The sequence below is a fragment of the Equus przewalskii genome, chromosome 16 (assembly GCF_037783145.1).
Source record: "Equus przewalskii isolate Varuska chromosome 16, EquPr2, whole genome shotgun sequence".
NCBI classification, from domain to species: Eukaryota; Metazoa; Chordata; class Mammalia; order Perissodactyla; family Equidae; genus Equus; species Equus przewalskii.
Window position 1 is genome coordinate 48876033 of NC_091846.1, and position 27734 is coordinate 48903766.

Genomic DNA, 27734 nt, shown 5'->3' on the forward strand with positions numbered 1-27734 from the left:
AACGTCCCCACAGTTCTGCCATATTGCTTCTGTTTCCTAAAGAGTAGTAAATGCTGTTATGTGAAACATGGTAAGGCTTTTTAAGTTAGAATCTTTTGTTTTAAACACATTTCTAGTCCTTCTTATCCTGGAACCAGGGTTGCAGCTTTTTAATACTTATCTTTTGAGGAGAGTCAAGTGCTGTGGCTGACCGTAGTTCCGCCAAATCTTCATTTATGAGATCCACATGGGAAAATTAACTTCTCTAGGGAGATGTTTATCTAGGGGAATTTGCAGTGCTCAGAAGAAAATATGTAGTCAAAATACTATCACCATTTAATTCATGGTATTTGCTTCATGGGTTTTTATGACTAAATGATACTGTACCGATAAGGTATTTAGCATTAGTCTCTGGCACATTGTAAGGATGTAATAAATGTTAGGTACCGTGATAAGGAATTTTAGGCTGGGATGAAAATGATGACCTTGTCTTACATCTACCCTCATCTTTAAATAGTTTCGCTACAGCTCACCCATATATGTTGTAGAAAGATGAGATTATAGAGCCTAAAAGGTTCAGGTATTCCTTTTTTAATTTAATTTTTTTGAATTGTAAAGAGTTGGTAACACTCTACTCAAATTCCTTAAAATCAGTTAATGCAGGTTGTAGTAGAGAGATTATCATGCACAAGCATTGTACTAGGTGTTGGGAAAACACTCACACAAGGCCAATGACCCATTCTCACAGAGCACAATTGTCTGATGGAGAGAGATAAGCAGATAGGTCACTGCAATGGAGGAGGGTAAGGCGCTGAGGGACGAATGTGCCGGGCCTTTGGGTACAGGCAGAGCCCTTGCCTTCCACTTATTTCAGCTAAGAAAACATCCAGTTAAAAACAATGTGGGACTTTGGCTCCTGTATTAGTGCTCTCTTTACAGCCTTTGGTCCTTTTTATGGCAGTCTGACTCAGGTTGAACAACCTTAGTACAGTGTTGGTGCTGCAAATGTTTAATTAAAGGCTGTTTTCTGCCACCAGTGTCAAAATCAGAGTAGGTTCAAAAGAATTATTGATAAAACTGTAGTTGTGGTTCCATTCCATTATTATGATGAGATAATAATGTAAGAGATATCTGAATATGTGATCTGTTTTGCATCCATTCTGTTAAAATCATTGTGTTCATCAAACTTTTCCCATTTAACTAGATAAAGTTTAATGGCTAATCTAAAATATGAAAAAAAAAAAATACGTGGGGTAAGCTTTTGCATCTGAGTCATCCTGTAAGTTGGAGGTGACTCATTTCAGGTGAATTATCAGAGTGAAATCATCTACATAGGAAAAAGGGCACCAGGGCTGGACGTGGCTTATTTTATGACTGAAGTGGCTCGTCATCAGTAACTTTAACATTTATGAGGTCAAAAATCGTCTCTCAGCGTGTTGAACTCTAAGGCTTCAAAAGATATGTGTCTAAGAAAACTGATGGATCTAAAGATTTACTTAAAATTTAAAAAATCAAAACTTTAGATTTTTAAGTTAAAAAAACGTGAAAATTCAAAAATTTTGAGAATATAGTTTGGTTGTACCAGCACTAGGCTCAGCTTCCCCATCTGTTTGGAAATAGGGTCCAAGGTAGGCGTTTGCATTTTCATGACAGGATGTCAACTCTAATGCCAGAGTTTCATCTAAAGCATATGAAATCTCACATAAATCCGTAGACCTTATTGGTGCTTCACATGCTTCTCAAACAATCTAACCATGAATTGACAGATCCAGTCTTAGCCAAACGTATGCCCCAGACAGCTGCTAATTATTCATTGTAAACCTTCTTCGACTTTTTCATATGTTGAAAATATTCATAATTAAAAAGTAGGAAGAAAAGCACAATAGTACAATAATTGTGCCATCTGATTCAATTATCGAATTTCTCATATTGGCTTTATCGATCTACATATCTATTTATCCATCTCTGTTTTTACCTAATCATTTCAAGGTATATTGCAGATATCTCAGCCCTAAATACCCAGCATGCATCTCTTAAGAGTAAGAATATTCTTCCACGTAACCACGATGTCTATTATACTTAATTCATAAATATTTTTCACTATCTCATATCCAGTCCCTATTCAAGATTTCCCAATTGTCTCCCAGCTATCTTTCATAGCTTGTTTTATCTGAATCATGACTTAATCAAAGTTCACATATTACATTTGGTTGTTAGGAATTCCTGGGTTCTTTAAACTGTTTCTGTATTAGTAAATTCATCTGAAAGTACATTCCTGATTTCTACACTGACAAAATTACTTTCACCATGTTAAATAAGAGTTTAGGGGCCAGCCTGGTGCTGCAGCGGTTAAGTGCGCATGTTCCACTTCGGCGGCGGCCAGGGGTTCGTCAGTTAGGATCCCGGGTGTGGACATGGCACCCCTTGGCAAGCCATGCTGTGGTAGGCATCCCACATATAAAGTAGAGGAAGATGGGCATGGATGTTAGCTCAGGGCCAATCTTCCTCAGCAAAAAGAGGAGGATTGGCAGCAGATGTTAGCTCAGGGCTAATCTTCCTCAAAAGAAAAAGAAAAGAAAAGAAAAAACGCCCATAAAACTGTAAAAAAAAAAAAAAAGAAGACTTTAGATACTCATTGATTTCTGTGTATGGGATATGCTAAGGGCTTTATAAATTTTACTTAAATCCTAATTTTAGCAAGTCCAGTTGTAGTTTGCGCTTAACTTTCATAGAAGAATGTTAATTAAAAATGCTTATTTTGAGTAAGTTCTATATAATTTATAAATCTATCGTTAATAACATTTGCCATATTTCTGTGTATCTCGTACATGAGCCAAACAACTATTTTATTTAGACTCGGGGAAAGTATGTCAGCAAACAAGTCTGCTTTCCTTGGTTCAGATTTAGGTTTCGTAATCAGTGAAAATAAATGAGTTCTGTGAAGTGTGTGCCTACTGTCCTTGTCCCTCTGTCTCTTTTTTTTTAAACTTTTTGTAAAGAACTTTAACTGTTATGATTTTTCATTTAACATAAACCACCCCAAATATTTCCCAGAGGTAGGCTAATGTAATCTTATTAACTTATCTCCTTTTGGATATCAAAATTAAAATTGACTTTTCTCTTTACTCCTTTCATGTTTATTACCAGATGGCAGTAAGTATTCATTGATTTTAGCATTTGAATGTTATTCTAATTATTACCTTTTCTTTTATTAAAATGTTCCCCCTTCCTTATTTTTAAATAAACAATGCTACTTTATTAAATATTGAATTCCTCCTTATTGTGACACAAGTGCCAAGTATTAGTTGTGGGAAAACATTTACAGAGTTATGTACTGATTTTTATCAGATTTTTTTATGTTTAACAAAGAAATCTCATTGCCTGACTTAGCAAATGAAGCACGACTTGAGCTGTGCAAACAAACAAGTAATGACTGATTACATTTTTGGAAGTTTATGCCAACTTACTATTCTGTAAAAAATTGTTCTTTAGGCCCTTGAAGACTCCAGCTGCCTGAAAAGGAGTGGCAGGGACAGTGGCTACAGTGATATCTGGTGTTCTGAACGGGGAGAATTTCCTGCTGCTTCAGGCAATTATAAGAGAGAAGATTCTTTTGAAAGCTTAGACTCTTTGGGGTCCAGGTCATTCACAAGCTGCTCCTCTGATATCACGCTGAGAGGGGGTCGTGAAGGTGAGTTGTATTCTTGACTGTCATTTTATTTTTATTTGTTCACATATTAAGAGAAAATTGGGAACAGGAGAGAATAGAAAAATGGAGCAAAAGCTCTTGGGCAAAAATTTCACCAGGAAGTGGATTTTCATAGAGACTGGGGTTTCCTTCCTTCCTTCTTCATTATTTCACCACTAGAGGGGTATTGGTTTCACTCCTTTTTTCTTCCATTTTTAGAGAAGACTGGGGAGGAAATAGTTAACTGTGACCTGTTTTATCAATGATAATCTATGCTGATTATTTTCTTTCCAGATTCAAGTTTAATAATCTGTGTATATGAGATGAGGCCTATTAACTGATATATCTAAACATAAAAAAGAAAGTAAATAAAATTCTGTAAAAGTCTTTTGTAGTTCCTGAATAATGGTCTTTCTTCCCTTCTTTTTTCCCCCAAAGATAAATTTCTCTTACCGAAAAACAGGAAAAATATTTTTATAAGTATCTGTGTCCAAGAGAAGAAATGATTGTCTTATCATGATAGAATATTATGCTAAACGTTGACAGATTAAGTAACAATATTAGTGTGGTGTTGAAAACATCTTTTACTTCTGTCAGAGTCAGAGCTGACCCAGGACAGAGTGTGAAAAGCACATGTTAATGAAAATCATTCTTTTGTGAGAAGGAACTTTCTTTCAAAATTGCATATTATGGTCAAATCAGTTATTTAAATGCAAGTCTTCTTCCTGTGGCTATTGGGTGGTGTGAGAAATTTCTGACTCTACTCCTCTAGTAATTCAAATTTGACTAGATTGAAACCACGAGTAAAGTTTCTTGAAATGTTTCTGTGCTTCCACCCCCAACATGAAAAAGTTGAGTGTTATGGTTGTGAGTTTGTGTTAGATGTTAGGGATTTTACTTTGCTTATTTTTGATTATTACTTTTCTATTTTAAAATGTTTTTCCAAATGTTTTTAATATAAGAAATTTCAAACATCAGCAAAGTTCGAAGAATTTTATAGTGAAGACCCATGTACCGGCCACCTAGTTCTACCATAACATTTTACTGAGCTCGCTTTAGCACATATTTACCTCTCTCTCTATGCGTTAATTATCTATCTTATTTTTGAGGCACTTCAGAGTATCTTACACTTGTCCTAAATATTTCACCATGCAATCATTAACTAGAATTTAATCTTTATTTGTTGTTCTTCTGATATAAATTCACATACAAGTAAGGCACAAGGAGTTTGTTTTTCAAAAATAAAATAAAATTAAATATTGTAACAAAACCCCAAGTTCTTTAGCTTTTAGAGGAGTAGTGGCATTGAAAAATTTAAAAAGTGAACGGCTATTAGAGAGTTAACCTTTATAATTACTGTTGCATTTGTTGGCTGTTTGCTATCTGGGTGTGACATTTTCATAGCCCAGACGACCATTAAAGTAGTTTTGAGGAAATGAATCTGAGTTTATAATTTATCTGAGTGATTAAACTTGTAAAAGCAGAGGCCAAAATTCCCAACCCACTGTGTTACTTTGTCCTGATTGAATAACCTAAAACATGCGATGTTTGAGTTTATATCTGGCCAATAAAGACTAAAAGGGATAAAACTTGAAGGCATGTGAGAATACACACTTCAGTCAGTTCAAAAGCAGTGGCACAGTGGGGTGGGATCAAAGTCCTATCCTCAGATGCTTGTTGGACTGGGTGCCTGGTACATGTGACGAAAAGCAGAGGGTCATTGTCACACGGCTTCCTGATCTTGGGAAAGGAGTTGTGGACCTTGCTTGGAGAGTGTGGAAGTGAAGACTTATGGTAATTACAAATAAGGAAGAAGAAAATGAAAAGCCTGGGACCACCAGGATAAAGCATCTTTGTGATCACTGTATTGAAATTCTGCTACCTACCAGGTTGTTAGTTCCCAATTCGTGATCACAGCTTAGGAGTATGTTTCCAGGTTAATAGTATTGTAAAGTCAAATTCCTTAGTTTTGTAGGAAACCTCTTACCTTATCAAGAATATTTGCCTACTCTGCAGAGTACTGTACTGGACTCAAAAAAGATTTTAACTTTAAAATTACATGCCAGAGGGATCTCTTTGTGTATTTAAAATTTTACATGTGCAAATTTTGGCAAGAATCATTGAGACATTTCTTATCCCCCCAAAATGTATTTTTTATTTAGGAGGCATTAAGAATGAAGCACCAGGTTGACTGTGAATCCTCCTGGTCATAGCTGCTTGTACTTTTTTCCTTTTTGCCTTGACTCGCCTTTACCCTGTTCCAGTCTCACGGTTTCAGAGCTGTGTGTTAAACCGCTTCCTGTAGACTACTCTGAATGTTATTTACTGTAGATTCCTGCCAGGCAGGAGGGAGGGGACATGACCGCCCTGAGCTCAGGTTAACCCTGCAGGTGTTCTCTGTGAGAGCTTGTGGCTAAGGCACTCAGTACTGTGCACAGTCAGCCTCTGAGAGAGCCCTGGTGGGAGGCAAGCAACATTTGCAAACTTTCTTTACAAATACACAGAGGCAGGAGGAAAATAAGAGCAGGAAAGGGAGACAAGTCAGCTTGGATCTGGACCAAGCTGTTTTTTACCTTCTTTTCTTCCTGTATCTTTAAATGAGCAGACTTACTTTTTTAAGAGAACAGATTAGTATTTGTGTCTATCTGACCTTGAGGTGTATAAAGTGTGTACTTTCAAATTTGTGTCTAAATGGTTTTGGATCAAAATCCAAGGTCCCCTGTATTTCCATAGCCACCTTCAGAAAAAGCCTTGAGTTTTATGTTCATGGTTAGGCGTGAGACTTGATATTTTGGGACTTGAGAAGTCATTTGCTGCAGGGGAAGAGGAGGCTAAAGGAATAACTGGGCATATGTGTATGGTGATGGATGGTAATTAGTCTTTGGGTGGTGAACATGACGTAATCTACACAGAAATCGAAATATAATGATCTACACAGGAAAAAAAGTCATTTGGTCCAATCTTGTATCCAACCTATGATTCTTGCTTATAGGGGTCTCACAAGAATCTATCAAACCCTTTGTGATCTTGTGCTTTTCACTTTTCTTTCTATGTCCTCCTTTATCTCTTGCCTCAGAGAAATTTTAGATGAGCACATGCCTTATTTTAAATTACTGTTTCCTTCAGATTACTTAAAAAAATTTTTTTTTTTTTGGTGAGGGAGATTGGCTCTGAGTTACCATCTCTTGCCAATCTTCCTCCTTTTGCTTGAGAAAGATTGTCCCTGAGCTAACATCTGTGCCAATCTTCCTCTATTTTGTATGTGGGATGCTGCCACAGCACAGCTTGATGAGGGGTATAGGTCTGCTCCCAGGATCCAAACCCACAAACCTCGGGCCACTGAAGTGGAGCCCGTGGACTTAACCACTAGGCCACTGGACCGGCCCTTCCTTTGAGTTACTTCTAAATCTCATTTTAGGTGCCTTTGGCTCAATTGCTAGATTTTATTCACATGTATTCCATCAACAGATTTTGTGCAAAATCATGAGGACGTGGAAGATTGAGAAGAAAAGGGGTTCAGCTGTAAATTGGGACTTTTTCTGCTTAGAACGTGCACAGTAGAGGAATGTACCGCATGCGCCTCCAGTATGCAAAGCCAGTTCCTCCTAATGGATCTTATCACAACTTCATGACAGATTTCTAAAAATATTCTCCGCAGTTAGCAGTAGAGCCCTGGGTTTCCAAGGGAAAGACAGAGCAGGCAGGCCGTGTGGGTTTCAGTTAGATGAATAATCTGGAGAGTAAAGCAAATTCTTGTGTCTTTTTTATAGGTTGCGAAAGTGACACAGATTCTGAATTTATATTCAAAATGCAGAATTACAATAAAGATGATATGTCCTATCGAAGGATTTCATCTATTGAACCAAAGTCTGCTTTACCGTTCAATCGTTTTTTACCCAACAAAAGTAGACAGCCATCCTATGTGCCGGCACCCTTGAGGAAGAAGAAGCTGGACAAAAATGAGGATAACAGAAGGAGTTGGGCGAGCCCAGCCTATCCAGAAGGAGATGGAACATTTCCAAGGTACTGGGATGTTATCTGATGATTGAGTTTTAAAATTCAGTATGCTGTGTGATTTTGGTGGGATATTTAAATGTGAAAGCAATAGTTCCTAAACTGTATTTCATAGATAATATATTCAATTTCACTAATGAAAATACTTTTTCTTACCTATATTTTTAGTCATGCATATCTTGAAGATATTTCTTCCATTTTAGAACGTCAGCGTATAATTTGCCGGTTCTTGTTTTTAGATGTATGCTTTTGGCTTATTGGTATCTTTCAGCTTACTGGGTGACTTACGTTGTTCATTGTGAGCCCTGCTGTGTTATTTTTTCCCTTTTTTTTCCTTCTTGATTGATCGCAGTGGACACAAAAAGAATCCTTTAATTGCCCATCAAATTAGCAGAGCAGAGTGTGATTTTTCAAAGCCAGCTTCCTGTCAGGTGTGTGGTTCTGAAAGTGGCTGGGACTCCAAGGATGAATGAATGTTGCCCGATGTAATTTTGGATGACTTAGCCAACTGTAGATTCCAAGTGAAAAGGAGGACTGAGAATTTCCTCTCGAAAACCATCTCTCTTAACTCTTGTTCACAAATATTTTCTCCTGCTGACCGTTTAGTCACTGGGATGTACGAACTGACGAGGTCAGAAAAATTTTTCCTGGATTGGAATGTCTATTATGCTGTTGATTTTGATATGTAAAGTAACACCCCAAATTGTCTACGATTTATCTCTTTCTTTTAACACATCTTATGGCCCTTGTATGTCAAGCTATTCTCTAATTAAAATGAAATGCTGTTATAATGCGTTAACTTTGTTCTAGGAGCTGTAATGATGAGAATGGGAACTAATTTGCTTCCTTCACAGTGGTGTAAACTTTGTGAGCCAGAAAGCATGCCTTTTGTGTTCTGTGTCACAAATTGCTCATACAGTAACTTAACTGGTTGGATATTTTGAACAGTAATGAGAGGAGAACATGGGGCACAAATGTGGAGAACTGGCCAACAGCACAAGAAACTTCAAACTTCTCTTGTTATTTGGAAGAGGAAGAAGAAAAGGCAAGCATACCCAACACTGTAAAGGATGATCTTTATGTGCGAAAGCTAAGTCCGATCATGCCACACCCAGGGAATGCTTTTGATCAGTTTCTTCCCAAATGTTGGATCCCTGAAGATGTGAACTGGAAAAGAATAAAGAGGGAAACGTATAGACCATGGTATAAAGAATTTCAGGGATTCAGGTTTGTCTTTGTGCATGTTTCTGTTATTCTGGCGTTCATTCTGTACCCTGGCTGGGTGCATTCTATGTGCATTTTTTATTAGAAAGAAGGGTTAATTTTCCCTCCAACATCAGTAGAACCTCTGTAACTGGAAAAAATTTCTGTTTAGAATTAAACCTTAGGATCTGCATCTTAAAAAGCCGTCTTCTATCTGTAGTCATAGCTTGACATTATTTTTAGTAGTTATATTTTTCTCCAATCTTTCTTCTTCTCTTCCTTCTCCCTTTCTCTGTGTCACTCCACAGTAGAAAGAATTCAGACTCTGAGGATGAGGATTCAGGCTCTGATGGAAGCTCTGCCATTTTTAGTAGAATACAAAAAGCAAAGCATAGGCTAGACAGCAACTGCCAAAAACGTTCACTCCTGCTGGAACTGGCTACCAAACGAGCCGTAGCCTCCCGGGACGCCCAGGCAGCCGGGAGAACCAGTGGTGCTTCGGATGAGCCCAGGTGTACCTGTCTGCACGAGCTACCTGCTTCAAGTCTGGCCTGCGACCCATGTGCCAGCTTCTGCTGCTACATTAATCTCTGCCCATGATGCACTGAATCATGAAACCTTATTCACTTAATATTTAGTATAAAAGCATAAGATATAACATATTGCTTTCTGTGTGAGCATTTAAGATTGGAAGTCTGTAGCATTAAATCTTCTTTAGCACAATGTGTAAGACATGGCATAGTGAGTTCTTTTGGAAAACCATTTCTAAAATGCTCTTTAGTAAGTTGACTTAATTTTACGGTTGTGCTATGTGTAGAGATGTGAAGAAAGGAAATAACTTTAGAGTGTGATGGCCAAGTCTGGTGGGAAAATGTCAAGAAAAGATTCATCACGGTCTTTCACAAAGCTTCAGAGCATTTTATTTTTTAAATTTCTGTTGACTACCTGTACCTATTGCAAGGTGCTTGATGACCAGTTCTTGAAACTTTCCAACATCATTGCTGCTTCTCTGGGATGGGAATTAGGTCATTGTGTTTAATGGAACGAGGAAGGGGTGAAAGCAAGAAGGTTATGTGTGTGTGTCTCAGGGAGGAGTACTCAGTCTGTGTTCTAGCCCCATCATTTGGCCTCGATGGTGCCCACCCTTCCCGAGGAGTACACTCTGCTCTTGTTTCTTTAAATGGTATCCAGGAAGGTCACGAGTGATGGCATTAAATCCTGGTCTGTCTGCCACGTGAGAGTCCCTCTTATGGCCCCCTAAGATAGTTCACCCATAGTAACTGGCTAGTTGGTCTGCTACCTAATTACCTTTTCTCTCCAAACTTAATAAGATTTCCCTTCCTTTTTCTTTTCTATGCTTCAGTCAGTTTTTATTACTTCAGGCCCTCCAAACATACTCTGATGACATCTTGTCTTCTGAAGCAAATATCAAAATTGATCCCACTGCTGGCCCAAGGCTCATAACACGCAGAAAGAATCTCTCCTATGTACCAGGGTATAGAAGAGATGACCTCGGGATGTCAGCCCTGGATCCTGACTTAGAGAATGATGATTTCTTTGTCAGAAGGACTGGGGCTTTCCATGCAAATCCATGTGTTCTCCGGGCTTTTGAAGACTTTAGGTTTTCTGAGCAAGATGATCCTGTAGAACGAGATATAATTCTGCAGTGTAGAGAAGGTGAACTTGTACTTCCAGATCTAGAAAAAGATGATATGATTGTTCGCCGAATTCCAGCACAGAAGAAAGAGGTGCCTCTGTCAGGGGCCCCAGATAGATACCAACCAGTGCCGTTCCCTGAACCCTGGACTCTTCCTCCAGAAATCCAAGCAAAATTTCTCTGTGTGCTTGAAAGGACATGCCCATCTAAAGAGAAAAGTAATAGCTGTAGAGTATTAGTTCCTTCATATCATCAGAAGAAAGATGACATGCTGGCTCGTAAGATCCAATCTTGGAAGCTGGGAACTACTGTTTCTCCCATCAGTTTCACCCCTGGTCCTTGCAGTGAGGCTGACTTACAGAAGTGGGAGGCCATCCGGGAGGCCAGCAGGCTTAGGCACAAGAAACGGCTGATGGTTGAGAGGTCAGAGTGTGTTTCTGCAAGGATTTTGCTTGTAATGGATGGTCTTGCGTAACTTGTGAGAAAATGACATCATTGCCCAACTCTGCATGTCATGTGCCATTTTGAAGCATCTTATAAAAATTGATTTTGCTTTGAGAAACCTTTAGTCATTTTGTGGAAAAAGTGCAATTCCATATTTGCACATCTCTAAATCATCTATTTGAGGCCTGCTTAAGAAGGTTATACACAAACCCTGCCTTTGGCCTTAAAGAAGACTGGTATAATTCTGCAACATGTTTCGTGAAAATGTTTTCCAATTATATTTACAGACTTTTATTCCTCCTGTCCAGGCATTGCTGAAGAAGTCTGGTTGTAGTTTGGTTTTATATGTTGCTCATATTTTGGAGTATATTATTTTTTGTAAAGGTTTTCTTTAAAATATGGCATTGCAAATTTCATTTAATTCGGTCTTGATTTTTTTTTGACCTGGGTTTCTTTGACTATCAACGTGTGACTCGTTAAATTTATAGCGTAAAGTTCAGTGCAAACTTTATTAAAATGCATGAATGTTATCTACTGTCTGCTAAATTTTACATGTATGTAATTATGGCCATTTTGATAATAGTGTCTGCATTTATGTTGTGCGACTTGGCCGTTTTGATGAATGTTCAGTTTGTTGAACTTGGGGATGGACAAATATGACTTACGTTGCATAAAATTAGTAGATCTAAATCTAACTTCATTAGTTCCTGACAACAGGAAGCTTTTTGCTATGGATTTGTTGGTTCAAAGTAAATGAGGAACCCCTTTATCTTGCTTAATCTGAATTCCTTGAGCTATGAGATCAATGAGAATTTGAGATATGATCAAGAATGTGACTGAAACAGCAACCTTTTGAGATTTGTTCATCCCTGGTTAGACTCTTAGGTTAAAGATGTTGATCATTTAGAAACTAACACACTGGAAAAAATGACTTTTAATTTTTGGTTTTCTGATTTCTTAGACTCTTTCAAAAGATTTATGGTGAGAATGGGTAAGTTTTGTGGTTTACAGTAAAAACAACTCTGCATATTGCTTGCCCTTTGTGTAATGTGTCATTGCACTTCTCTCCTGGCATGTCACTAAATGGGGATGCTATGCACTGTGCATGAGATTTAAAAAATAGGAAATTTTTCTTATTTTTATCATCTAATGGCGATATTTGTGTGTCTGAGTGCCCATTGCATGAAGTGCTATATGACAGCAATAGTTTTTATTTTATTAGAAGTTTAAAATTCAGTCCCTTTTGTTTTTTTTTAAGGAGTTGATTAAAAGTAATAAAAGCCCTTGTCTAAGATTAGTTATATTTATTTTGGTGTTTGATTGCTACATAGACCAAAATTCTGGATGTTAAAGCCCAAATAACTATATTTTAGAAAATCTATGATATAAAAAGAATATTCGCATTTACTTTAAGGCTGGAATGCTTGCAGTTGCCATTATCTATAAACTCTTACCTCATGGGAAATTTTGTTAATTGGGATGGTGAGGAGTATTATCCTTCCCTTAGTAGGACTTAGAAACATTTTCAGGATTGCTGATTAGGGTAAAAAGTTATAACATGGCTGTTATAGAGCCAAAATCTGCCTTCCAGTACGGCAGAAATTAAAATCTTGGTAGTTTCCAATATCGTTGCAAGGACTATATTTATAACTAATTCTTGATCTTTGCCTGCTCTTTAACTCTGGTCACCTGGTAGACTTAAAATACATAAATAACTTTCTGGAAGTATTTCCTGTTTCTTGAATAACTGAGTTAAAAGTAAATACTTTTACTTTTTACTACACACTAAGTATGTAGAATCATTCATTCTTAGTGCAGGATAACCAGGTGGCTACATCTTAATGTTTTCCAGCAGACTTTTATAACTTTGTAGAGATATTAGTTTTTGAGACAGAAGAAGAGAATTTAAGTATGCCAAATATTTTAATTTGTCTAAGCCTTAGTAGCTAAATATCTTCCCCAACTGGGATTTATTTTATCTCTAAGATTTTCTCATTTTGATAGCTTTTGGTAATTTTGATAGTAGTTTTAGTAACTTCTAAGATCTCTACACTATTTAAATCAATATGTCAAAGGTCTAATTGAGCCATGGGCAACTAATTGCAAATGCTACTCAGCCACTGATTTTTAAAAGTCAGGCTCTGAGCATGTTTTCGATGTGCCATGTAAAGGCACATTATCCGCTATCCAGCTCCTCATGTGCTTAAAGCATTCTCATCTGTGAGGGTGAACAAGGCTGTTTTTAACGAGACGCTTCAGCATCTGCTAATCTCAATTCATCATGGGAAAGCTGTTTTAACTTAATGAAGAATCTCTTTGCAGCTTCAAGCATTTTAAATAACTTCAAATGAAAAAGAATTTTCATTTGTTAACTAAGTATGACTTTATAATGTAAGCAGGTTGTTTTTCTTAAAGGGATGTTGGTACCCTGAGTACAAGTACTTGATGGAAATGCAAACACCTAGAACTATTTCAATGACTGTATGTTCCTCTTTAGGGAGACATTGTTCCTCCTTAGGGATATATTGTGTGACTGGGTTAAGAAAAGAGAGAAATCTAAATGCCAAAGCTCAGAAAGCTAAGGATTTTTCTGGGCTCTAGCGAACAGCAGCAAATGCCTCCTGTAGACTATTTCAAGATTGTTGTTAGTGTAGTACAGTACTTGTTGTAAAGGCTGTTCCCCTTGCAGTTTAGTGCCAAGGTAACAACAAAAGCAAAGCAAGACTGTCTGTAAATTGAGACTGATGAATAATGCATGACTTGTCAAATAATGGAAAGTAGTATGAATATGTCTTCAGAAAACTCAAGTGCATTTTAGACCATTTGCAATCAAAACCTATTAAACAGGATGTTTTTTCTATTCTATCAGTTACCAATATTTTTCTTAAATTCATCTGCAATGAAAACAAAAAATTTGAATTGGATTGAGTATAGGCTTTTAATCTATAACTTGTTTCATTTTTATAAACTTGTTCATAAATGTTTATAAACAAGTGATATTTCTCTGGACATAATGTATGTTGTCGAGCTTGGCATACTTACTTGGAAAATCATTATGGCCCAACATCCTGTGATTGAAAAATAACTGCCTATAACATGAATGCTTTCTTTTTGGCAAGGACTAGGTTAAAGAAAAATGTGCATTACCTTTTGAAGTTTTAGATTAATTTCTGGCTTGCTTTTTATTTTGCATTTAACACCTGTCACTTTGTTTATTTTTAGCAAAACGCTTTGTATGTGGCAGTCATTTCTCACATGTGCTTTTGTGTTGCAAGGATTGGTGTCTGTATGGTTCCATGACATATGAAAATTTGGTTATGATACCCCTTGGCAGAAGCTGTTATTACAGATTTGTTGTAAGGGTATATAGCTATAATTTTATAATATGATTAAGCCATTGAATCTACTGCTAGTGTCAACAGGAAATGAACATTGCTTCAAGGTGAAGTTGCAATCAAAGACAACTAAGACACATATATTTCACTTATAGGTTTTGGCCAAAAGATTCTGTGGAATTATAAGTACACATAAGACAGCAAAAAGGAAGGGAAAATAAAGCCAATGTGAGTTACTTTCTGGGGATTTTGCCCCCAGGGGACATTCAGCAATGTTTGCAGACATTTTTAATTGTCACACTGGTAGGTTTGCTACTGGCATCTAGTGCTTTTATAGCCAGAGATGCTGCTAAATGTTTTACAAAACACAGGATCGCCCCCTATAACAAATAATTTTCTGTCCCAAAAGGGTCAATAGTGCTGCTGTACAGACACCCTGATTTAGACTATAAACCTATAAATGCAAATCTCTATTATGTTGTCTATCATTCTAGTTTATTGTAATTCTTGAGCCTCTTACCCAGGTTTTAGTATTGATTACTCTTCAGAATTCCCACAGCACCTAATGAAAATATATTTAGAGGTGTATAAGTAAGTATATTCATATCTTCCCCTGAAAGTGGGGGACCCCAAACTTAGTATTATGTAATTTCTACTTGCTGTATAAGACTATCAGTGAGTTTATATTTAAGAAATTTTGCTAAGAAATTTTGATCCCTTATTCTTTAGATATTCATATGTAAGTTTCCTAATTGAGTTCTAAAATAATACACATCATAACACGAGTCAAAAAGTGCCAGGAGAGTCGTAGGTGGTCAGCATTGTGGGAGTAGTAACCTTGTTTTATAATCTATATCTTTTCCCTTAAACTTTCTCCTTCTTCCTCTCATTATCCTAAATGCTATTAAAAAATTCTATTCAACTGAAAATGCAACGTTAGACATGTGTCCTTTGGAAAAAATCCAAATGCAGTTCTGAATTGGAGCCTTTCCACATAAGGAAATACAAAGGTGGCAAGTAAATGAATTGTAAGAGAATTGTGATTTGCCAATGAATACTAATTTATTCTACAAAACATGTTAGAGCTGTGTAGTCCTTTATAGTTTCCCCAAACAATTTTGCTGGGACTATCTCTGGTGCCTATCTCAATTCTGTGAGGTAGACAGGTATTATATGCATTTGAGATGTGGAGAGAGAAACAGAAATTGCAGCTTTCCTGAGGACATACAGCTAGTGAGTGGTAGAACCGGACTAGGGCTTCATCTAATGAGATAATCCATGTAGACTGCTTGGCTGTGTTTTTGGCACACAGTAAACCCTCAGAAGTTTAATATTATTCTGTTAACTCTGATAAGGAAGGAAAGAATTCCTCATGCTTTGGCTGAAAGACTCCTGCACTCAGAAAGTTCTAGATTTTATCAGTGTGCCCTGGGGTGACCTCTCTTACTTGAAACTGCTTTGGGAGTTAGTTTTCAGGAGATTCCATGCAATCATATTTGCCTTACTAAGAATAGTTGGTGTATAGCACTAGATAGTTATTGAAATGCAATCAACATAACCTTACCCCTTTCTCATAACAATCCCTCCCTTGCTTAGCAGATGAGGAATCAAGGCTCAGATAAGTTAAAGGAAGTTAGGCTGAGGTGAACATTGGTGCCACTGCCAGGTCTGGAACCCTTGCCTCCTTTCCTATTCCAATGTCTGGCTCAGCCTGTATGGAATGTGCTCAGACTTTATATAGGTAACTTTATATACCCTAGGGAACAAAAGGAGCTCACATTCCTGCCATTTGCAGGGACTTGTCTACTTTGGATGGTGTTTGGTCCACTTTGTTCATATTGAGGATCTCTTGCGTGCCAGGCTCTGTGCTGTGGGCTACCAGGAGGATGATGCAACCTCTGCCCGTGATGAACATGTTTTCTGAAAATATGTTAAGGTTTTTACGGTACAGGAGGACGAGGGCTAAATGAGCACCCATGGATGAGTCTGGATCATTTGATACCATCTAGCCTTCCGCCCGCCCCCTAAAGATTAAAATCTTTGCATTTCCATTTTTGTTCTGAAACTATGTAACCTCCTGTGTTGGGTATCCAGATTCCTCTTATGCCTTGGTCCTGAAAAATTCTTCTTGCCTCTTTTTAGTAAGTCTGTTATTGTATTAGCTCAAATAACCTTATTCTTTGCAGTTATGACTTCAGTGAATTTATGTTCTCAGAATCACATAGATCGGCTTTATATACAGTCACGCCTAGTTAAGTATATATTATATTGCTAGATCAACAACATATCACTTCATATATGTACTCATATATTCTATATGTAATTCCTTATTATTCTTAATAAATCCTAAAAAGCTTTCTTTATAAAACTTTGGGGAGGGGTCATAATTTCTCACAAAAAATTAGAAACATTCTGTTTAGTTTATTTTGCTTGATTAAATGATAAAGTATACCTTATTCTTAACGCAGATGTTAAATGAATATATCCTGCATGCCTTTTGCTGTGTTAATGCGTTTTCTTCCCAAGAAACTTGTGAGGGAGATCAGCCAAACACGCACACAAGCTCACGCACTACATATACCATAATGCTGAGTGTTAAATACCATGAGAAAGGTATAGGTAAAGCACTAGAGGAGTTAAGAGAAGCATAGACCACTTCGGGCATTGAATAGCTAGGAAGACTTTATCAAAGTGATAGAATGTTATCTAGATCCTGAATGTATCTGTGAGCACCTACCATGGCTGGGCCCTCTTTTAGGTACAGGTGATATAGCAGCAAACTAATCAGACAAAACTCCTGCTTTATAGTATTACAGGTTGAGGCAGGTGATATGAACAAACACTTCACCTATATGTACATTTCAGATGGCGATAAATGCTACAGAGAAAAAGAGTCGGGGATAAGGTGAGCCAGGAGAGAGGGGCATTAGCTATTTCTTGTAGGATGGTCAGGGCAGGAAACTCTGAGGTAACATTTAAGCAGTGACTGGAAGTGAGAGATAAGCCATGTGGATATTTGGGTGAAGAGCATTCCAGGCAGATTGAAGAGCAAGGAGAGAAGCAAGAGGTTGAGCATGAGCAGGGAAACCAGTTGTCTGGAGCAGAATGAATTAAGGGGAGTGAGACAAGAGATGAGTACAGAGCTGTAGGCAGGGGCTAGGTCATGTCAGACCTTACAGGTCTTGGAAGAAACTGCTTTTAACTCTAGTGACATGGGAAGAAACTGGTGGGTGCTGAGTAGAGGCACGCCATGATCTGAGTGCAATTTTGAAAAGATCTCTTTGGCTGCTGTGTTGAGAATATGTTGTTTGGCAGAAAGAGGTAGAAACAAGGAGACTGATTATTGCAATAATCCAACCAGGAGATATGATGGCTTGGATCAGAGGTAATGGCAGAGGTGGTGAGAAGTGGTTGTATCTTAGATGTACTGAGAACGTAGAGTGACCTGATTTACTGATGGGATCAATTGTGATGTGTGAGACAGAGGAATCTGAGGTGATCCCAAGATTTTTGGCCTATAGTATGGAAGGATAGAGTTGACTTTTATTGAGATAAGGAAGATGGAAGATGAACAGGTTGTAGGGTGAGCAACCATGTTTTTGGTCTGTGACAAGTTTGAGTTGTCTGGTGGACTTCCAAGTGGAGAATGAAGAGGAAGTTGCATATACCCAACCAAAGTTTAGTCTCACAGGGATCCTGGGGAATGAGTGGCATTTAAAAAGGCATTTATATTGGTGGGGGCTTTTGAGTTGGAGGGAACAGTTGAGGAAAGACTTTCACTGCATCTGACGGCTAAGTGATAATTTAAGCTACTTTAGAAGTCTAGGTAAGAGCTGACTGTGCTCTGATCTAGGGTGTTGGCAACAGAAATGGAAAGAAAAAGACACTGAATAAGAGGACTTGATAACTAATTGAAAGTAAGGAGAAGGGAGAGGCAAAGGTGAAAAATGGTTCTTCGGTTTCAAACGTGGATGATTGGAGGGCAGGTAACACCATTAACAGCCTCAAGAGGAAAAGCAGGTTTCGGGACAAGACTGAGTTTGGCTAGGTCGTCAATAGGCATGTGTTTAGTGAGCTACAGTTTACAAAATCTTTTCTAGATATTATTTCAATTGGTCCTTCTACAATTCAGTTGCCTTGAGGATATCCCCACAGAGATGTTTATTTTATTTTATTTTTTTTTAAAAAAGATTTTTTATTTATTTATTTATTTATTTATTTTTTCCTTTTTCTCCCCAAAGCCCCCCGGTACATAGTTGTATATTCTTCGTTGTGGGTCCTTCTAGTTGTGGCATGTGGGACGCTGCCTCAGCGTGGTTTGATGAGCAGTGCCATGTCCGCGCCCAGGATTCGAACCAACGAAACACTGGGCCGCCTGCAGCGGAGCGCGCGAACTTAACCACTCGGCCACGGGGCCAGCCCCCAGAGATGTTTATTTAACAAGCAATTGGAATTGAGTCAAAGGGGAGGGACTGGTCCTCAGCTGTAGACTTGGGAGTCATCTGCACAGAGATTATAATTTAATTCCTGAGCTAGCTAAGAGCAAGCATGTTATTAAAAAATGTGATGATGGCAAAATCTTGGGGAAGGCAAAGTTTAGGGGCCCAAGAAGGAGATGTAGAGTTACTTAAATGACTAATAGTGGCATCAATTACAATGAAATAAAATCGGAAGTGCATTTGGAAAGGTCTGTAGGAAACAGCATTATGGGCATCCCACCTTCAACAGCCCTTTCTCTCATTCCTACCTGCTCTTTTATGCCTCATGTCCAATACCTCATTCTGTTCGTTAGTTTCTACTCTAGATTGAGATCTTCAAGAGCTCATCCTCAGGACATACCTATGGCAGGTGTCACACAGTGAAGACATGAAAGCTGCCTTAATAATAGTAATAATAATAAAAGGACAGTAGAAGTTGTGCTATTATAACTGGCTGGTAGAAGCTGTGGTGCTTTGAGAACAAAGTCCAGTGCTGCGGTGGGGCAGAGCTTATAGAATCCTTGAGAAGCAGCACATTTGTCATGGTATTGAACTTGAGGAGAAAATATCAGGTAATCATTAAATTATTTAATAAGTGCCTAGAAAAGGCAGCCAGACCTTAAAAGATTATCTTTGGGGAGATAGGAAAATAAAGGGATGATTCTAGTGACGACTAATTATTATTTTTTTCTAAAGTAATCCTTTTAGGCACGGACCACTCCAAATATGAACTTTGGATTATGTTTTTCAGACTTGTGCAGGGTTCATTTAGCCATTTTGCGAAAGAGTTGAGTGTTAGGCTCTTGTTTCTGCGTTTTGGAAAAACACCATTTATCTCTGTAGTGCTATTTCTGTGATATTATCACTAAAGCGTCTAGGTAGTACAGCAGAAATTTAGATGGAATTTCTAAATATAAGCTGAACTTTCCAGCTTTAACCCTAAATCTGGTCATGTGAACCTTGGTTACCGTGGGTATTTTTGTTGCAGGAGTAAGTCCATGAGTGATGTCAGCGCAGAGGATGTTCAGCACTTGCGTCAGCTGCGTTACGAGGAGATGCAGAAAATAAAATCGCAATTGAAAGAACAAGATCAGAAATGGCAGGATGTGAGTATCCTTTGTACTGGGAGATGGGAAGACTGGGAGAGGGTGTTTGTTTGACTCTTTGCTACTCTTAAAGTTCTCTAGAGAATGTGACAACTTCCTTTAAAAAGATTTGTAAACTCTCTTGGCCCCTTACTGTTGCATATTTTAGGATGTTTATCTTCTAATATTCTCAGTGAGTTCTCAAAAATGTGAGGCTGCTTCCTTGGAGTATAGTTAACTTATTTACTTGCTGAACTGAGGCATGACTATAACTGATGTTTGTGAAAGGAAGACTGCTCAAGGTTTAGGGGTACCTGAGGAGCAGAGGGGGTCTAGCACTGAGTCTTGGCATTAACAGGGAGGGATGAAAAGGGTCTTAGAGTTAATCGAGGAGATTTGGGAAGAAATAAGAATAACTTGGAGTAATATTTTGGTTGTAAAGTATTATCTAATATGAATCTAAATTAGATGTTTTCCCGGCGCTGTGTTCCATCCAGATGTCTGTATGGCTATAGACTTAATCTTTAGCTTTGTCCCTGCAGGAAAAAAGCTTGACCTTTTTTTGAAAGGGGTAATTGTTATAAGCTACAGGAGTGTAAGGAAAATACAGAGCAAACCCAAAGAAGTTTGAGGACAACTTGATGGTATGAGTTAAGTGGTAGCATGAACAGAAGGGCTAGAGATAGTAAATTTTAATTTTCAAAGGGATTAAAGTCTATGAAATAGGGAAGAAAACCCTGCCTTGACTACATTTTTCAATTCCAGGCCCTCTTTTAGTTGAGAACTCAATTAAATTGTTAAGAAACAGTCATTCAATGTCACTTTGCCAAAGTACATGGTGACTGTTTTGGTATGAAAATAAGTATTGAGACTATAAAATAAGTACTAGGGCTAATTTAAAAGCTGAGTTATGTTGACTGTCTTGAGATCATCCAGCTGGCTTAGATTTCTGTTCCTGGGAATATGGGAAATCGTGTCCACTTGTTCCTGCGTGGTCTTCCTTATTGCCCTGACCTTACAGTTCACCTATTTTGAAATCGTGTGCTAAAGTCTGGCCTTTCCAAAGCTTGCCCTCCCCTGCCTGAGGTGGAATTGACCACTCTCTCTCCTTCGGGCCCCTACTCTCCTGTGCGATCTATCACACTCGTTATTGAACTTCTATTTACATGTCTGTCTTTCCCTCTATACTGAGAATTCTTTGAGGGGAACCACGTCCTATTCATCTCTGTGTTTACAGTCCCCTGCCTCAAAGCAGGGACCGAGCTCAGTGTTTGTTAAATGAAAGACTGAGTCTGCATCTATGTTTAACCATTACAATCATGTCTCTGTTCCAGTTTTACTAGTGAGACATGTCATTTCACAGAACAGCCAGATTATTGGAGGGAGATGAAAATGAATTTGAACCAGTTCCTGATCTTTCTGACCTGGCACCCAATTACAAGCATTTAGCATTCTTTGTGAAAATGGGCAATGAGGCAGGAAAACAAAAATGGGGTCTGTCTTACTAGGTCAGGTTTTCTAGACACATGAGATAAAGGCTTGGTACAGAAACGCTGGCTATAAAAAGCAAAATTAGGGCACCCTGGCATCAAGTTGGAGTGAGTAGTTTGAGCGATGTAATGGGATAGTCTGGCCACTCTCACTGCTAGAACGGGTGTGTAGAAATTCAGGTTTGTCTGTGTTGATGTGATTTTTTTCTCTCAGGACCTTGCAAAATGGAAAGATCGTCGAAAAAGCTACACTTCAGATCTACAGAAGAAGAAAGAAGAGAGGGAAGAAATTGAAAAGCAGGCCCTTGAGAAGTCTGAGAGAGGTTCCAAGACGTTTAAGGAAATGATGCAGGACAGGTAATAAGGCTGAATGCATCTCATGGTTGGAGATACCAGTGTTAGAAATATTTTGTGTAAGTGTCGTGTAATATAGGTGTGCACCAATATTAAACTGTAATCAAATATGCATGAAACTTTTAGCATTTTGCTCTGCAGTGAAAAAGCAAAGTATTTCTATAATAATGACTTATATTAACAAAAGAAATGAATGCTTAATATAGGTGTGCATAATTTCTTCATTTTACATTGTATATTTACATGCAGAATTGAGTGCTGTTGGCTATATTTGGTGCAGAAAATAAACTTTTTCTCCTCTTAAAGTGAATTTAGGAGTGAATGGTCAAATAAAACCAGTTCCCACTCTTAACTAAACAAACTTCTTTTTCATGGTTTAGTGGAACAATTAAAATTATATTTTAAAGGAAAACTATATAAACATAAATATGAGGGTTTGTTTTTTGCATTGCAACATAACAGAATAAAGGTCCAATTTAAACTTTCCTGTAGAACAGTTACAATGTGACACCTTGGGGTATTTACAGGTCAGGGAGGAGGCAAATACACTTTAAGGATAATGTCAAAAAGGAAATGTACTGTCAGGTGAAATTAAACAAAGCTCTTTTGTACCCAGGAAGCCAGTGGTAAACACAATTTCATTCACTTAAAAGCAACGTGGTTAGCTTGAAAGGTGCTCCTTACAGAATGGTAGCAATGAGACTGTTTCATCAACTTGTCTACAGATATGAATGGTGCCTTTAATCTGTAATAATTGTCCGTGTAAATTCTATCAAGCTATATGAAATCATATGCTGACTTGATCTTAACAGAAGTTTGAGTCTCTTGTGGTCTTTTTACTAAATTATTATAAATTGTATAGAGGAAAACTCAAACAACTGTCAAGGAATCTACATCTTTGGAGGGTTCAAATTGATTATCAGACAATTAGTTATATTTCTAGTGTGCTAGTTTGAGAAGAGTTATAAACTTGTGGATAAAATTTTGTGAATAATCTATTAAAATAGCCTGATTCCCTTATTAAAATGTCTTTACAATTTAAAAAAACCCTCTGAAGTATCTGAAAGTCTCTTTAAAGAGGAAAGTCAACTCTTAAAATCTTAGTGTGGCATAAAAGGAAATTGCATGTATTTGTCTTCATATGCTGTTAATGTTATATTGATTATTGTGTGAAGCCAGTAGTCTTTGTAGTCTCAGTCCATTTTATATGTTAATTACCAAAATGACATCTGTCTCTTCACCTCTGTGTGCAAAATGCATAACTTTGTGGTTGTGGTCTGCTTTTTTTTTTTTTTGCTAAGGGAGTCCCGAAACCAAATGTCTACAATTACATCGAGGAGGAGAATATATTCTTCTGATGATATATTGAATGAGGAAACATTTCCCCCTACATTGGCTATGTCGGAAGAAAGTTACCAGAGTGAAAGGGTAGAAGAGAAGGGAACAACTTATCCTACAGAAATTCCTAAACAAGATTCTACAACTTCTGCAAGAAGAGAGAACACTATAATAGCTGAAATTCACCTTCCTTCCAAAAGCTCTGTGGAAGAACAACGCCCATCCACTTTGTCTTCTTTGCATTCACTGAGTACACAGATGGAGTCGACTCGAGTTTCAGCTTCTCTCCCCAGAAGTTACCAGAGAGCTGATACAGCCAGGTTAACATCTGTGGTCACACCGAGACCTTTTGGCTCTCAGTCAAGGGGAATCTCATCACTCCCAAGATCCTACACGGTAAATGTGTTCCCAGCTCACTTACTCAGTTCTCAAGAGCAGAATGTCAGTGAACTTGTGCAGAAGTTTGAGTTATATATGCTTGATGTGTAAAATGTACATAACATATATAAAGCAGTTTTATTTTAGCCAATTTAGATTCAATAGATATTTAACACTTACAATACAGCAACAATCCAGAATTGATTAAACTTTAAATTCAACGAACGAATAAGCTACATTCTTCTAAGGCAGAACATTTATTTTTTAGTGTCATATTTTCTCAAGTACAGCTTTTGTAAAGTATTAGGTTGAACTATATGAAGTTGCCAGTAGTCAGTTCTTTTTGACCTACAAAGTAACAATTTCATGTGGTTTAACCTAAATGTTTTCAGATGCTTATGTACGAATTTCTATTTTCCCTGATTTCCCACTTCATTAGAACTTGATATGTTTGAATGTAGTTATTAAAATGTGTCTCATGGTTCAAAATATATATACATGTATGTGTGTGTGTATATATATATATATATATATATATATATATATATTTCTATTGGGATTTTTAAGAATGTAGACTAGGGAATCATTTCCCCTGAGAATGAAGCAGTCCACATACCTGAAAGTAGGTGTATTAATTTTGATTATGTAAAAGGAAGCAATACAGCCTTAAGAAGACCAGTGTTCAAACTCCTTTTACCTCTGCCAATGTAGAATCCTAAAATCTGAAAAAGAAAAAATTTAATTAAAAAAATATTTGAAGTGAGAGAAACTTGCCTAAACTAGCCAGGAAACTCCTGATCATTATATTAAGTAAAATAAAGACATATTTGACAACATAAAATTAAATTTATATGATAAACACTATTAACATAGTCAAAAGACAATTTATAGACTTAGGAAAACATTAGTAAAATGTATTATAGATATAGGGTTAATATCCCTAAGGTTTAAAATGTTCCTACAAATTGGTAAGGAAAAGATAAGCAGTAGAAAAATGGATGTAGAAATGAATAGCCAGTTTGAGGGAGAGGACATTTAAATGGCTGATAACATAAAGCATAGAGAAGCACGGTCAACCTCATTAGAGCAAGAATGAAGTACACAGCTTTTCAAAAAGATTTAAAACATCCAAAATGTTTAGTGTTGGCAAGGATGCAGAGAAACAGACATTCTTATACATTGTTTTGGGAATGCCTTGCTACCATCTTTAAAGACATATATGATTATTTGCATTTATAATATATATAAAAATATCTTTTTGTTCAGCAAGTCTACTTTTGGGAATCTGTGCTATAAAAATGTTCCAATTAGAAAGAGCTGTGGGTATTTGTTGCAATATTTTTGGAAGTTACAGAAAACTATAAACAACATTGAAGGCATATCAAATGAATAACCTGTTGACAGCTATACTATGGAGTATTCAGCAATTGGAAAGACTAGTTTAGAGTTCTATCTGTTGATCTGGCGTGATGTGAAAGAGCAAAACAAGTTTCCGGAGTCTATTTATAATGCAAACTCTTTTATAAAAACAACCACTCCTCTCACTACATATGTGCCGGTCTGTTGATGTGAAACATTGTGCTCCAAGCTTTTAGCAATAGTTACTTTGCTGTGGGAGGTATATGTTACTGTTATAATTTTAAAATGTAATGTTTTTTAAACAGACATAAAGCTAACAGAATACTAAGTTTAAAATGATGTTTCCTATTTAGATGGATGATGCTTGGAAGTATAATGGAGATGTGGAAGGTGTTAGGAGAACTCAAATCACTTCCGTCAGCATCTCTGCACAAAAACCCGACACAAGCCTGCCTGCTTTCAGCTCATCCAGCGCGAGAGAGACAGCAGCAGCGGGAGAAGACATGACGAGGTTGCCCTCTCCTACACCCACCTTCTCATCTCTTTCCCAGGACCAGGCTGCCACTTCTAAAGCCACCTTGTCTTCAGCATCTGGCCCTGATTTAATGTCTGAGCCTGGAGAAAGGAGAAGCTCACCACAGACAGAGGTCTCAAGATCACAGGTGAGTTTGGGGAGGCTCTTTATCACCTGCTGCTCAGAAACAGAACTACTTAAATTTGGAAACAGTGTTTCAAAATCTCTAGGCCTTATAGTCTAGGCTGATAATGTGGAAAATGAGATTGCATTTTATTTTTAACAGATCTTAGAGGAAGTAGGTCTCTTCCGACTCTGGGTTTATTGATCCAGATAACCCTTGTGATATGGGTGTATTGAGGTTTTTTGGACCCATCTCTTTGGAGTTTGGCTGGCTTTTCTCTCTACTCCTCGTTTCAGCAGCTCTTGCCTTACTCTGCTGGCACTCAGCAGTCCCGTGTCCAGGTGCATGAGTCGCTTTGGAGGTTTTAGATGCAGGTCTAATAGATAAATGGGTAATAAAAGCCCCTTCTCAGGGAAGTTAACTGGAAGCAAAGAGAAATCGGTACACATCAGAGGTACTGGCCTCTAGGAACATGATATTTCTTTTTATATCATATTAACCTTCTAGTGACTTTTTTTTCTTTTTTTTGAGTAAGGAAGATTGGCCCTGAGCTAACATCTGTTGCCAATCTTCCTCTTTTTTTTCTTTTCTCCCAAAAGCTCCCCAGTACATAGTTGTATATCCTAGTTGTAGGTCCTTCTACTTCTTCTGTGTGGGATGCTGCCTCAGCATGGCCTGATGAGCCATGCTAGGTCCATGCCCCGGATCCAAACTGGTGAACCCTGGGCCGGCAAAGTGGAGCACACAAACCCAACTGCTATGCCACTAGGCTGGCCCCTTCTAGTGACTTTTGATACTAATTTTTACATTAGAAAGTCTAGAATTTTGTACCACTGTTTGTGTCTAAATGGGAATATTGAGGCTTAGTTACAATGTGACTATTCTGTTCCTTCACATTTGGAGTCCAAATGAAATATACCATCAGATGAAGAATGACTGGAGGCATTTGCTATTTTTCCTACTGAAAATCCCAATCGATGACTTAAGAGAATTATTAGGTTATGAGTGTTCTTTTAGTATGTTTCAGTATGTTTTCCATGTAGGCAAAAATGCTGCTGGTTGTCTAGTAGACAGAAAGCTTCTCTCTTTTAGAAAGACCCTTGTTAAGCAATTTGATGGTTGTGTGAACTTCTTAGCATGGAGGAGCTTTTGTGGTTCTTTGACTTAGTCTAGTGTTCTCTAGTGCCTTACTAGAGTATATTTATATTCCAAGGTACAACATCAGGTATATAACTTGGCCTAAGTTATAGTAATGAAATAACTTTATGTGAAATAATTTGATATAACATTTAGTAGTATTAGATTTTTATTAGTACAGGAAAGCTTTACAAGTTTAGAGGGATTTTTTTTTCCAAGTATAAATTACAATGTGCTTGAGAAAATTTGGAAATGCAGGAAAGTATACATAATAAAAATCACTGGTAACCCCATCATTTAGAGATAATCTGTTAGTGTTTAGGTATATTTCCTTCAGTTTTTCTTATGCTTGTTTACAAACAAAGCTAAACAATTTCTTCAGCCTGCTAAAATCATTAGTTGTAAATTATTTTGTTTTTATTTTTTATTTTTATTTTTTTGAGGAAGATTAGCCCTGAACTAACATCTGCCGCCAATTCTCCTCTTTTTGCTGAGGAAGACTGGCCCTGAGTTAACATCCATGTCCGTCTTCCATCTTCCTCTACTTTATATGTGGGGTGCCTGCCACAGCATGGCATGATAAGCAGTGCGTAGGTCTGCACCCGGGATCTGAACTAGCGAACCCTGGGCTGCTGAGGCAGAACGTGCAAACTTAACCACTGTGCCACTGGGCTAGCCCCAACTCCATTTTTAAAGAATTGGAAATATGTACAGTCGGCCCTCTGTATCCTTGGGTTCTGCATCCACTGATTCAACTAACCACGGGTCAAAAGGCTTCAGAGGGCTGCATCTCTACTGAACGTATACAGACCTTTTTTCTTGTCATTATTCCCTAAACAGTACAGTATAACAACTATTCACATAGCATTTACATTGTATTAGGTATTATAAGTAATCTAGAGATGATTTAAAGTATTTGGGAGAATGTGCATAGGTTATTTGTGAATACCATGCCCTTTTATGTAAAGGACTTGAGCATCTGCAGATTTTGGTATCCGTAGGGAGGGTCCTGGAACCAGTCCCCCACAGATACCAAAGGGCGGTTGTAGTTAGCCTCCTAAGTGTCAGTGGATGAGAACAATAGCCTGTGTTACACTTGGGGAACATAAGGTGCCCTTGGATGAACAATAAAAACAAAAGCAAGGTCCCTTTTGTTT

The 27734-nt window shown here is 37.7% G+C and overlaps 1 protein-coding gene across 50 annotated transcripts in view; it reads left to right on the plus strand.

Moving 5' to 3' along the window:
- The window catches only part of LMO7 (LIM domain 7), a 189780-nt gene that overhangs the window by 131247 nt on the left and 30799 nt on the right, over positions 1-27734 (plus strand). For 23 of the 50 annotated variants that reach the window (XM_070578896.1, XM_070578897.1, XM_070578900.1 and 20 more), the window contains 9 exons: positions 3472-3670; positions 7438-7690; positions 8630-8908; positions 10248-10964; positions 11947-11976; positions 19787-19904; positions 21588-21730; positions 23029-23461; positions 25156-25464. In XM_070578896.1, the coding sequence (XP_070434997.1) occupies positions 3472-3670; positions 7438-7690; positions 8630-8908; positions 10248-10964; positions 11947-11976; positions 19787-19904; positions 21588-21730; positions 23029-23461; positions 25156-25464 (2481 nt within the window). Of the gene's footprint in view, positions 1-3471; positions 3671-7437; positions 7691-8629; positions 8909-9192; positions 9397-10247; positions 10965-11946; positions 11977-19786; positions 19905-21587; positions 21731-23028; positions 23462-25155; positions 25465-27734 lie in introns of all 50 variants that reach the window. The other 27 variants (XM_070578910.1, XM_070578911.1, XM_070578912.1 and 24 more) reach the window with 3 other exon arrangements.